We start from the raw sequence: 14,586 nt of genomic DNA, 5'->3' as shown, positions 1-14,586 counted from the left end.
GTCAACTTCTTTAACTAGTTTAGTCTCAATAGTAGATATGACACCAAAGATGAAGATCAGTGATTATTATTCATAGATAGTCATATAACTATTAGGCTATGAATAAAATTAATAACTATCAATGTCATTCCTGTCGTTACTGCGGTGAGCTGCAGCAGGGCACATTGTGTTTGTCTTTGTCAGATTAGATCCTTCCTCCATAGTTTCTTTAGCAGTTTGCAATCGTAATGGCGGACAAAGGTGAAGGCGTTAAGATGAAAATAACCCTACCAGGGACTGGACCTGCAGAAGTATGTGATTCTTGTCTTATTCAGCTAAACTGTTATTAACATTACAAATTATTCTCATTACTCGTTTTAATGACAGGGTCAAGGAACATCTAATCTAGGAATGCAAGTACCGGCTCAGGATTATGAAAAAATACGCCGTCATGTCTTCGTGATGGTACAAAATTTTGAAGATCCTTATTTTCCTGCTGATGATCGTTCTTTATTTTACAGCCAAAAACTACCCTTCACACCAGTATGGAAACGACCAGGGGGTAAGTACTTCAAATTTAAACAAGTATTGGGTTTGTGACAGCTGCCTTTTTTGATAATAATAATAAGTGTCAATTAATTACATATTCATCATAAATAATTAACCTTTCCTTTGCATGTTATGTTCACAGTTGTTCTCATTGCTTTGACTTGACACCTATTACCATGGTTACAATATCATAGTAGCAAATATTATGGAGGTGGGATTATGAGTAAGTAATATGTTTCCTCAGAACTTATTAGACAGCTGCTGTGTCTACATAGAATAAAGAAGGCGGAATATAAATTACCTTTTTTTTGGATTCTATTCATCTATTGATGATGTTCAGAACATTGTGCGTGATAATTGTGAGGAAGTTATTAACTAACAGGTGTTTAGAAATTAATGATTTTATAGAAGGGATGTGTTAATGATAGCATTATTGTCTAATATTATAGAGATATAGCAGATGTGTCATAGTCTTCTTAATGAAGTATGTTCTAAATTATTGAGATCATGTTTATCTAGTGGAGCTAGTTTCAAATTCTTGTTTTAATCCTTTGTAGCTTTTCCTTGTTTACTTTAAAAACCCTTCATCTTTAACGTCATTATACTTTACTAACTCTAGAGGTTTCATATAAAACTGACCAATCAGATTGGAGTATGGTACAACAGGCAACATAACTGACCAATCAAATTGTGGTATTTACTATGACTGTTAATATTTACCTATTGTAGTCAATGTGCTAATTTTTTGGGAGTTTTCAATGGCCTCTATTTATATAGTTTGTGGTTGATTATTGGAATTTAGAACTATGTTATAACAAAAGTTTTGTTATGTAGCATAAGAGTGTTTTATAATTCATACTGCATGCTATATGTAAGGGTTCATGGAATTTACAATCAGACAGTGGTCAATTATAATATGATGCCCATTACTTTTTAAATTTACTACATTACATCACTATCATTACAGATTACTAATATTTTAACCCTTTCATTCTATGCTATCCCTTTATTCATCTATTCATGAATGAGAAACTTATTTTTAAGCATATTTAGCTATTTTAAAAATCATAACAAACAACATTAAAGTGACTGATCATTATCTTTCAAAACCTTTTCCCTGGACAGCATACAAAAGTCACTATAATTACATATAGTAGTTCTATTAAAATTATTATTATTACTATATCAGTTTTATAAATAATACCTTATATTATTACAAGAACTAATACTCTAATTGTTTATATTACTATTATTAATAATATGTCTGATTACAGTATCAATGGGACTATATCTTACTATATCTTAAATTTAATTATAGTAACACATGTCAGGTGTTTCTATTTTTAGTAAATATTTGTTATAAAGAGAAGATTCCTATATAATTAAATAGTAATTAGTTTATATTTTGTTATTTAATTAACTGACTGAGATTAAGGATCATGAATCTCGTTAATTATAAACATAAGCTATTAATATTAAGTTCATTTATTGTTACATATAATGCTACCAGTATTCTTTATTCCTTTTAATAGGATATTGTATCTGATCCTAAGCTCTATACTGGAGGTGCTAGTAGGTTTGATGTAGCACAAGGTATATTGGGTGATTGCTGGTTGGTAGCAGCCATTGCTTCGCTCACACAGGACAAACTACTACTTAGCAAAGTAAGAAATTAATAAATGTAATTAATTAATTAATACATGTAATTAATAAAATAATTAATGCATAGATATTTAATAAGTTAGAATTGTTTTCGTAGGTGATACCTCAAGATCAAGGGTTTGGAAAAGGTTATGCCGGCATTTTTCATTTTCATTTCTGGCACTTTGGAGAATGGTTGATATTGTAGTTGATGATCGACTGCCTACTTATAATGGAAAGTTGATTTTTTATCCATTCTACTGATGGACAATGAATTTTGGAGTGCCTTGCTTGAAAAAGCATATGCTAAGTATGTACAATATCTCTATCTAGTCATTTATTTATTGAGCTATCTGTTCATAGATTGTATGGTGGTTATGAAGCTCTCAAAGGAGGTAAGACTTCAGAAGCCATGACAGATTTCACTGGTGGAGTTGTTGAAAGTTTTAACCTCAAAGACAACCCATCCTGGTCTCTTTGAACGTATGATGAAGAGCTCAAAACGTGCCTCTCTCATGAGCTGCTCTGTAGCGGTAAATTACTAAGAGTTATTAGTAACAATAACATCATTGTTGTTGTTATTATTTAGCCACAAGGACGAGATGATGTTGAAAAAAAACTGGACACTGGTCTTGTGGTGGGCCATGCTTATTCTATTACTGGAACAGCCAAGGTAATGGATGGATGGAAGGATTGATGGACAGCCGCTATGAATAATATTGTTGTCAAGGTTACTGTGAGAGGTAAAGAGGTAAAATTGTTGCGTATTCGTAACCCATGGGGACAAAAAGAATGGAATGGTGATTGGAGTGATGAGTAAGTACCTAATTACCTAATTATTACATATATATATATACTATTATATTATACTATATTACATTATATTATATGTTATTATATATTATATTGTATATATATATATTATTATACTATCTATATATTATATTATATTATTATATATTATATTGTATTATATTATTATATTGTATTATATTATATTTATTATACTATATATATTACATTATTATATTATATTAATATTATTATATATATTATTTTATTATTATATATTATATTATTCTATTATATATTATATTCTATATTATATTAATACTATTGTAGTTCACCTACTTGGCGCCAAGTGTCTGCTGATAAGCGGCATGAGCTTCAGGAGGGTGATGGTCCAAAGGAGGATGGTGAATTTTGGGATGAGCTATGAGGATTTTGTCAAACATTTTACTGACTTGGAGATGTGTTCTGTCAGCATTGGTCAAATGCAGGAAGATGAGAAAGGTAAACTAAAATATCAAATATGATATTAGGTTGGGACTCATAGCTCTATTGATAACTGTAGTGTCTAAGCTTAAAGGTTCAAATTCTGTAGAGTTCATTTTTTTGTACCTTTATTTCATTATCTATTTGCTATAGTTAAAAGCTGGAATTCTATTATTATAAATGGCAATTGGGAAAATTCATCGGGTACTGCCGGAGGATGCCGTAATTATCCCACATTTGTGAAGAACCCTCAATATATAATTGATCTTAATGAAGATGATGATGGAGATGGTAAATGTTCTGTACTTGTTGCTCTAATGCAGAAACATCGCCGTAAGCAAAAGAAAATGGGAGTCCAAGATCTATGCATTGGGTATTCAGTTTATAAAGTGAGAGGACCTCATTGGTAATCTAATGTCACTCCGACTGTTTCAGGCTCCTAGTGATGGTAGTACAGTGCTTACTAAACAATATGTGGACTATAATTACAGTACTGGTACTTCTGGTCTTTTACTAATGCTCGTGAAGTCATGAAACGATTTGATTTAGATCCTGGTCGCTATATTGTTGTGCCATGTTCTTTTAAACCAGGAGAGGAAGGAGACTATCTATTACGTATCTTCACTGAGAGCTACTCTGAAGAGTAAGTTAATGACTTCATCATCCAATCATTTTCTCCATTTATTTGTTCTTTTTAGGAAGAAGAAAGGAGATACTGGAGAAGTAACCCCTGTATGTTTTTAAAACTTAAATTATTTACTAATCTCCATATTTTATTGCAGACTGGTTCTCGTGAAGCTAAGTTACGTGAGATGTTCTCTCGTTTAGCTGGACATGATAATGAAATTGATTCTGAAGAATTGCAGGATATTTTGACTACATCTCTTAGTAAAGGTATGTATGTGATAATCATATACTATAAAATACTTACTTTACTCACATAGATATGATCAGCTCTGTTTTCTCTCTCGATGCTTGTCGTGCCATGATAGCTATGTTGGATGTATCCATTCATTCATTAATCCATTCCTCCATCCATCTATCCATTTATCTCCCTCCCATTGATTTGTTTTTCTTAACTAAAAATGTAACAGGAAGATAAAAATGGTACATTGACTTCAATGAATTTCAAAATCTTCTCCAAACTATTGGTATATGGAAGGTACTGACTATTATGTAATACATTATGTACTCATTATTTTTTCAGAAAATGTTCTTCAAGTTTGATCGTGATCGTTCGGGTACTCTGGAAAAAGCTGAAGTGGCTGCGGCTGTTCGCAGTTTAGGTCAGTAAATAATACATTATCAAGTGACAGTATATTGTGTTTATGTTATAACAGGTTTATGACTTGTCCAGTGAGGCATTTTCAATCCTGTTTAACAGGTTTGCTCGTAGGAGGAAGTACATATTGCTTGATGATTTTGCAGCTTGTCTGTCTCGTATCAAAATTATGAATGGTAAGTTTAAGTAGGAGGGACTAGCTACAACAATGAACAATGCATCACAGTAACCTCAGTTAGAGAGAGAGAGATGAAGAAAGGATACTGTAAATTATGTTGAACGAGGACTGGGTCAGTCTGATGTCGATGTTAATATTAGAATAAACATTAGCATCAACAACAATGCTGAGCCAGTAATCATTCATCATAATTTATGTACATTCTTAAGTGGAAGATTCAATATTTAATTGTTTTTGTTTGTTTAATTTTGGACAAAGTAACTTTAATCTACAAATAGTGTTTTAATAGCCCCCATAATATTGGACAGTAATTGATTGTTGTAATAATTTAAAAGTCAAATTAATTATTTAAATTTTTTCTCAATAGATACCTTTAAGAAAGTTTCAGCTGGAGGGTCTTCAGCCACTCTCAGCAAAGATGAGGTAATAAATCTAGTTTAGTTTATTAAAGTTACTGTTATATTTTAATCTCTAGTTCTTCAAGATTACATTGGATGCTTAAATGATCAGTCAAGATTTTTCTTCAGAAAACAATTTAAATTTTAAATAATTGTTCCCCATATCAATTTACCAGTTCATGAAAATTATATTACATGTAATATTATTAGATGATTTTAGCAGTTGTTTAATTTAATTATTATTAGATGATTTTAGCAGTTGTTTAATTTAATTATTATTAGATGATTTTAGCAGTTCTATTAACATAAAAATTATGTAACATGTGGCTATCATTATCGGAGTTTGCAAATGTCCTTGTTTTGCTAAAAAGTTTACAATCAAAAATTTATGGAGTATGTTGTCATGATCAATGATCTCAATATTATAGATTAAGGAATAAATATTTATTTAAATAGAGATCATCTTTCTTTTAGGAGCCATTACCAATGTTCATAGCAAACATAACGAACTAGAGATAAAATATATACATATTACTACACTAGTAGTATTATAATCAATTGTAGGTAGGACAGCTGCACCTCTTGATCTTATTTTTTGTTCTTGTATATTCTTACTAAGCACTTCATAGTAAAGGAATACATTGAATATTCTTTTCTCAACAAAAATATAAACTGAACTATTGTTTAGTATTATATATAGGAACAGTTGTATAAGAAGATTCACTGTAAGTATCTCCAGTAACAAAGAAACAAGAGTTCATTTGATAACTCACTTCACTAGGTAAGAATTGAAGGTTCAGATTCTGTAAAGTTAATTTTTAAGTACCTTTATTTCATTCTATTAATGTTACAGTTAAAAACTGGAATTGTATTATCAAAAATGGCAATTGGGAAAATTTCATCGGATACTGCTGGAGGAAGCTGTGACTATCCCACATTAAACCCTCAATATATAATTGATCTTAATGAGGATGAGGATGGAGATGGTAAATGTGTGAAGTTTTATTGCATTCTCTTATCATGTAAGCAGAAGTTACACGTTGTGGATTGATAGTGTTTAGGTAAGGATTTTTATTTGTTGTAACATAAAAAAGAGACAATGATACTTTACATTAGTAATATGAAATTAACACAATAAAACAAATGTTTTGACACAAGCAGACAACTAACTATACTATTTAGTGTCACACTCAGTATTTACAGAATTGTCAAATCTAGTTATCACAGAACTTAATGCACAAACTAAATCTAAATTTATGAAAAAAAAAACCCTTGTGTGTTGCCCAAACGATTCCTACTCGCTCACCCACTCAGGCTTCCACTTAGGCTCCAGGATTCCCTGCTATTGCTAGCTGGGACCGCCACCTGGCTTGGTAACCCTCGTCTTCGCGAGGTAATCCTGGCTGGAGCGTCGCCCTAACTTAAAACCAGCCGTACGGGATTCCAGCTCTTAGGGAATGTCGCATTCAGGAACCGGGAAACCACAAATACACCAGCCTCATCTCGTTTAAAGGGAGACTACCAGCCCTATCCTAGTCGGCCTTTCGGATACTCCGTAGAGAGTATGCTGGTAACCATCTCAGAGGTCTGATGCATTGCAGAAACGCTGGCCCACAACACACTGGCACTCATGACTGTTTCAGTTTCTTTATATATGTACTGAAGATTTTGTCTTCATGCTTTGTGGGGCGGCACGGTGTACGCTTATGAATTTCATTAACGATAACTGACCGTTAGCGGTGGACTAAAAAGGCTGCTTAAATAATTAAAACTAGTGCCTTTTTAAGGGACAATAATAAAACTAATCAACATTTAAGCAAAGTAGAACAATACTACTAATTATATTAATTTTATAGGCACACTGGTAGTAGAAAAAGACAAAGACGTTTGTTGTAAATGATGGTGAATTATTTTATTCATCAAGGAAAGATAAGCAAGGTAAATTGCCTGTATTAACTCTCTCAAAAAAATTGGCCCTTGTCACGAAATCACTTATGAAGTTAGCTGCATATGTCCTGTTAAGTGACATGAGTATTACTGTTCTCAATGTTGTATTGAATTGTTAAAATTATTATAATAATGGCCCTTGTTCTACTCATTATCCATCACTTTGGGTAATTTTTTAATTCAGACCATGAACTGTCCATGGTCTTCTTTTAAAAAATGAGAATTGTCGCGAAATCACTTAAAATTTTTTAAAAATGTTTATTGTCAATTGACATTATAATTATATAGGGTCAACCTAAGACTGTCTATTAACAGTTAATACAAAAATGGACATTATGTCTCAATTTTATAATAAGTGGTGGCATTACTTTAAGTTTTTTAAAAAAAGTGCAACGTAAAAATATAGTACATCAAGAGAAAGCAGGTAAATAATAAGTTATAAGCACAAAGTTAAAAAATACCAGTTTAAACAGATTTTGGATATAATAAATCTTATAGGAACTTTCTGCTATTTCACTGAGGAGGAAATCTAAAGAGTAAGTGCATCATCAATACATTTATTTTTTCTTTTTTAGGAAAATTCTGAGATATTTAAGGTATTCTCTAAATTTCCTGGAACAGATAAGGAAATTTGTTCTGAAGAGTTGCAGGATATTTTGACTGTATATTATAGAAGAAGTATGTGTGTGATAGTCAGATACTTGTCAATACTTGTTTTACTCACATAGGCTTTGACATTTATTCTGCTTTCTCTCTTGATGCTTGTCACTTCATGATAGCTATGTTGGACGTATCATTCCTCCATCCATCTATCCATTTATCTCCCTCCCCATTGATGTTTTTCTTAACTTAAAATGCAACAGGAAGATAAAAATAGTACATTGAACTTCAATGAATTTCAAACTCTTGTGCAAAACTATTATTTTGTGGAAGGTACTTACCATTATGTAATGCATTATGTACTTATTATATTTTCAGAAAATGTTCTTCAAGTTAGATCATGATCGTTCAGGTACTATGGAAAAAAAGAGAACTGCTCTCCGCAGTTTAGGTCAGCACAGATAAGTACTTATCTAATGGCAATATTTATGTTAATATGAATAGGTTATGACTTGACCAGTGAGGCATTTTCAATCCTGTTTAACAGGTTTGCTCGTAGGAGGAAGTACATGATGCTTGATGATTTTGCAGCTTGTCTGTCTCGTATCAAAATTATGAATGGTAAGTTTAAGTAGAAAGATTAGCTACAACAATGAACAATGCATCTCAGCACCCTTAGTCAGAGAGAGAGATGAAGAAAGGATACTGTAAATTATGTTGAACGAGGACTGGGTCGGTCTGATGTTGATGTTAATACTATAATAAACATTAGTATCAGTAACAGGTTGAGCCAGTAATTGTTCATTATAATTAATGGATATTAAGATAGTTATCTGATACTTAAGGAGAAGATTAAATATTTAATTACTTCTGTTAAAGTAACTATAATCTACAAATATTGTTTTAATAGCCACTATAATATTGGACACTAATTGATCATTATAATGAAAATTACATATTTAATAGTCATATTAATTTTCTCAATAGATACCTTTAAGAAAGCTTCATCTGGAGGGTCATCAGCCGCTCTCAGCAAATATGAGGTAATAAATCTACTCTAACTTATTAAAGTTATCGTTATATTTTAATCTCTTGTTCTTCAAGATTACATTGTATGCTTAAATAATCAGTCAAGATTTTTCTTCAGAAAACAATTTAAACTTAAATTAATCTTTCCCATATCAATTTAGCAGTCGTGATATTAAATAATTTCATATTAAATTATTTAACACGTGGCTATCGTACAGTATTTCGCAAATGTCCGTATATTTGCTAAAAGTTTATAATCAAAAATTTACGGAGTATGTTGCACATGGTCAATAATTTCAATATTATAAATTAAAAAGAATGTCTCGTTCTTTGCCACTGGAGATACTGACACTGAATCTTCGAGCTCAAACGAAAGTTCTGAAGAAGAAGTCACTCAGACTCGAGCAGCACCAGTCAGGTTAGTATTTGGCGCTATTTTGATTAATGTATTACATAAAATATCAATATTGTAATAATAAAGTAAAAAAATGGAGTATTTTAAATTGAATAATATTCTTGTAGGAAAACACAGTTTGTGTTTAGTGATGATGATGAGGAAGAAGAAAAACGTGTTGTACGTTCACAAAAAGATAAAAGGTATTACCACCAATATTGGCAGCGTAAAGTCTTGACCACACCCATTTAATTATAGGTACGATGAACTGAAGGAGATCATACATGACATGAAAACAGGCAAAAAATAAAGACATTGTTAAAATTCAAACAGGTAGATAAATACTTACTTGCTGTATGTTCGATATGTTTATGTAATAGAATTTGAAAACCTTCAAAAAGCATTCTTGAAGTCACGCAATGTTTTGGATCAAGATGGTGGAACACCAAAGTTTTTCATTAAAGCAATTGTTGAATTAGAAGACTTTGTACAACAGGTATTACTTTTTTGACTGATTACTTGTTTAAAATTGATAATGTCTTCCCCTTTTTTGGTAGCTTTGGGATGACAAAGAAGCTAAGCAAAAGCTATCAAAAATCAACGCCAAAGTAAAATATACTAATTATATAATATTAATATTAATTAAATTATAATTATAATTATAGTACTAAATATGATTTAAAATGATTTGGTTAAATTCATTTGTAGGCGCTGGCATCTCTGAAACAAAAAGTCAAAAAATATAATAAAGAATTTGAAGAACCTATCAAACATTGTCGGGAAAATCCTGAACTCTACGAAGAGGAGGAAGAGGAAGTGGAAGAAGATGAATTAGACCAAGGGTATACTGAAATATACTGAGATATACTACTTGCACAACATAAATTATGAGGGTTTATGAGTGACATTATTTAGAGTCTGATTCAGAAGATGAAAAAAGAAAATTTGCCAACACCAGCTGTAAAGTCTAAACTACAGGTTTTCAAAATTCCTGCTATTTTTAATTGGTGACTCCACCCATCTAGGATGAAGAAGGTGAATCTTCTGAAGATAGTATGTGGGATTCAAGTGAATCAGACTCTAGTTCAAGTACTGATACTGACCATCCACCTGGAGAATACCGCTATACTGCTGAACTTCTTTAAAGAAAAAAGTTAGAAATTATTTCCATTCTCTTTAAATAGAGTATTTATGGTATGTGTTTTATTGTTCCAGACCCAGTGGTGAAGGTGATACTGGTGTTGCTAAAGCAAGGAAGAGACCGCTAAGGAGAGAGAGCGAGAGAAAGAAGCTATTGTTGAGAATGAAGAAGGCCCAGATGATGACGAAGAGAGGGGAAGAATGGAAGACAGTACATAGACGAGGAATAGCACGAGAGGTAAGTGCTATATAGCAAGAATATTTAATGTTGATTTTAATTTGACTAGTTAGCAAAATTTTTGTAGACTTGTGGAACTTTTGCCACATACACAAAATTTAGTGTTATAAATTGCATAATTTTAATGTATTATTTCAGAATAAAAGAATTGTCCTATAGATATATTATAGTAGTATTAAAACACAGCTTCTGTTTCCTAATTGAAAAGTTTTCTTTTGCAGCTGACAGAAAAGGAGAAAATGAAGAGTTTATTTGGTAAAGACAAGATGGAATTAGATGCTAAAGTAGTTTGTAAGAAAAGAGATGAACTTGTAAACTGCCAGAGGAAAGAAAGCTACAGATCGTTCAGAACAAATTAAGAACATTACAACATTTAAATGATTTAGCAGTCAGTGCTAACCTTGGTACATTTTAATCTAAGGGGTGTGGTCATTTTCATTTATTATTAGGTATGGGTGTGACCATGCGTCTTTGTTGGATATTATTGACGCTACTTTTGATGTACCTTCGGCAGCTGCTGCTATGAAAGATGACGTTTGGAAAACTGTATGATTATAGTGCATCCACTTTCTCATCTATGGATCCATTTATTGCTTCTCTATTAATCCATTTTTTATTTCAGTTGTCTAGAGTACATCGACAAAGTTCTTAAAATACTTTGTGACAATCCAACTATTGAAATGAGTGATACCTTCTCCGATGATGAAATCAACTATATAGTGAGTACAATACCATCTCTGTCCTTCTCTATCTGACACATCTAGGATGTGAATCGACCATATAAGGTATTTGGTAGTTTGATTGGTTATATGGAACGTATGAATGAAGAGTTTATGAAGATCCTTCAAAACACCGATGCACATGCTACAGATTATTTAACAAAGTAAGGCAGTGTCCATTGTAGTAAGTTTATTAGTCTAGAGTTACTAATGGTAGCTATTCTAGGTCACTGTGGTAAGTACTGATGTTTACTAGTCTAGAGCTTACTAATGATAGCTATCCTAGGTCACACTGTGGTAAATACTGATGTTTACTAGTCTAGAGCTACTAATGGTAGCTATCTTAGGTCACTGTGGTAAGTACTGATGTTCACTAGTCTAGAGCTTACTAATGATAGCTATCCTAAGTCACTGTGGCAAGTACTGATGTTACTAGTCCTAAAGCTACTAATAGGTCATTATGGTAACTAGTTTCTCCTTTTAAAGATTACAAGCAGAAAGAACTGTCACTGATATTGTTGAGCGTGTTAGACTTTATCTTGAAGGCAGGACATCATTTCCACACATGATACAGACCTCTGTAAAATATATATAATGAGAATGAGCAAATCTATTACAAGGTTAACCTCTAAGAGTGACCTTTGACCTTTAACCTTTACCCTTGCAATAGGTGGACCGAGAAAAAACTATGGCAAACCAGTCTGTTTATCAGTGGACTCCAATACTGTGTCTTCAGCTGAACTTATTTCTAAATTAGCACAATTTATTTATAATATCCAGGAGTTGGTTTAGGTCCTATTAAAACTCGTGCAGTCCCTATGTCATATTATCATCATGCTATACACAATCGCTGGTATGAAGCCCGTGATCTTATGTTAATGAGTCATTTACAGGAAGGTATCCAGCACGCTGACGTCCCTACTCAGGTGAAGAAAAAAATAGCAATATCTACCACATGTAACTATCCCTTTTCACACACACACACACCACACACACAGATACTCTATAATCGTACAATAGTCCAACTAGGTATGTGTGGCCTTTCGACATGGCATGATTAAAGATAGTCATGATGTTTTATGGACATCCACTCTCCACCAAGATCCAAAGACACGAAAGCAAAAGAACTTGCGAAAGAACTGTTAGCTCAGGTAAATAAATAGTTATATGGTAAATTTCCTATGTTGTTGTTGTTTTGTTGTTATTATATTACTTTTCTTCTTTTAGGGACTGGGTCCCGTCCTGATCGTATCACCCTGAACAATCGAGAAACAGGAAAGAAAGCGACAAGTTCCTTTTCACATGCATATTAATCTGGAATTAATGGAGTGTGTATATCTTACCTCTGCTATGTTATTGGAAATACCCTACATGGCAGGTATGAACAGACAAGACTTGTAAACAGTCCCCTTACTTTATTTCTAGCTACCGAGACTGAAGGACGTCGTCGCATGATTTCAAAAGGTTTCTATCATCAATTAAAGAACCATGAAAAGCAGCCTCTAGTTGGTATGACTTCCAATGTTGTGATTTATCTCTTTTAAGTCATCTCCCTTGTGTAGGTCCTCCTGAGACAATGAGGGAACATGTTTGTAGCAGCTGCTAATGCTATGAAAAGTGGAAATTGGATTCAATGTAGAGATTATATATTAAATATAAGGTAATACTGTGTTACATCTATATTATTATAATAACTATAGGCCTGGAATCTATTTATTAATGTTGAAGAAGTCAAGGAAATGTTAACAAAGTATTATTGGGTATGTTTGTTTTCGACTAACATTTTTGTCTTACAGGAAAGTCCAAGAAGAGTCACTTCGGACTTATATATTCACATATGGTTCTGTGTATGATACATTAAGGTAAATCACATGACTTCACCTGACTGTCATGTGATCTGTCTGTAGCCTACATAGACTATCGGAAATGTTTGAGCTATCTTTGTCCAGTGTTCATAGCATTGTTAGTCGTTATGATCATCAAAGAAGAACTACTGGTATGTCACATGACTTTGATATAATGTCATGTGATCACTAGGCCTCATTGGATGAGCCCACGCAATGTATAGTGATGCATCATGCCAAGCCAACCAAATTACAAAGTCTAGCTTTGAATTTGGCAGAGAAGGTTGGTTAATGTCTCCATATTTGTCTGTTTATCAAGTATGAATATAGATTGGTGCAATAGCTGATCACCATGAAGAATTGTTTTGAAAAGTCAAGCAAGGACCAGGAGGACCATGGAGTAAATTTTAAAGTGAATGTTGCTGTTGACATTGTGATTTTTTTTCTAGTGGATGGGGGGCGGTGGTTTGTCTCTGCAGCCTAAAGGTGGATGGGGGGGTAGGTCGTTGTGACTGCCATGTGATTGTCATATGATCCTTCTAATTCTACTATAGCTAACAGAAGAAAGCAAAGTCCTGACATAAATGTTTGACTAAAAACATATTTTGAATTAATAATTAAAAAATAAAATCAAAGAGCCTTCCCTACATTGTTAAAATAATCTTTCCCTATTGAGACTATTTCTCATTCTCTCGTGTGCTTCACTACACCTCTCTAAAGGATAGGAACTATCTATCAACGGCCACAGCTGTTGGGAGTCGAAACAATGGTAACACTATATCACTGACCTAATTAGGAATAAAGTGATTTAAATAAACAATGCCCCTAAAGAGTTATTGTTTGTACTGTATAAGGGTTGAGGAGACATTGATGTCACTACAACATGTCCTGGTTATTTATACCTACCATAACAACATTTTTGTGGGAGCCGATTGGACACACTAAATTAGGTATTAATATGATTAATTGAATGTTATTGTAGGGGACACCACAAGATATTGGGGTCAGCATAATGTAATAACCTGGACTTCATTTCATATTGAATAAAAATAACCAGGTATAATATAGTGGTTAATAAGACTAAATTAAAGGGATTATTTGGTCACATGATAGTCATGAGTGTTCATTTTATGCTTACCTCTTGTATAATTGACCTTTGTACTCTAATGATCTACTTCTTAGAGTTGAACCACGAATAGTTAGTCTTTTCTTAAGAATTTGACCTAAGTTAACTGGAGACTCAGTTACTGCTCCACCCAACTATATATGTATTGTTAACATCTAAAAGTTTTAAAAAATTACTATTTTAGCATACCATAGATAATAGGACAATACGTCCATCAGTAGCAACACTTGCAAGGTTTTTTTCCCAA

General features: G+C 32.7%; 1 protein-coding gene and 1 pseudogene across 1 annotated transcript; both read left to right on the top strand.

The window, feature by feature from the left end:
* The first annotated feature begins 227 nt into the window (after positions 1-227).
* On the top strand, positions 228-2,714 carry LOC121392847 (calpain-9-like). Its single transcript, XM_041523912.1, is given in 7 exon segments — positions 228-290; positions 2,061-2,192; positions 2,288-2,363; positions 2,366-2,418; positions 2,421-2,479; positions 2,533-2,638; positions 2,640-2,714. Coding segments are annotated over 7 exon segments (564 nt in total).
* Positions 2,715-2,878: 164 nt separating this feature from the next.
* LOC121392846 lies at positions 2,879-13,496 on the top strand (annotated as a pseudogene).
* Positions 13,497-14,586: the final 1,090 nt, after the last annotated feature.

This window comes from Gigantopelta aegis, unplaced genomic scaffold (genome assembly GCF_016097555.1).
Source record: "Gigantopelta aegis isolate Gae_Host unplaced genomic scaffold, Gae_host_genome ctg4678_pilon_pilon:::debris, whole genome shotgun sequence".
NCBI lineage: Eukaryota > Metazoa > Mollusca > Gastropoda > Neomphalida > Peltospiridae > Gigantopelta > Gigantopelta aegis.
This window is presented reverse-complemented; position numbering and strand designations above follow the sequence as displayed.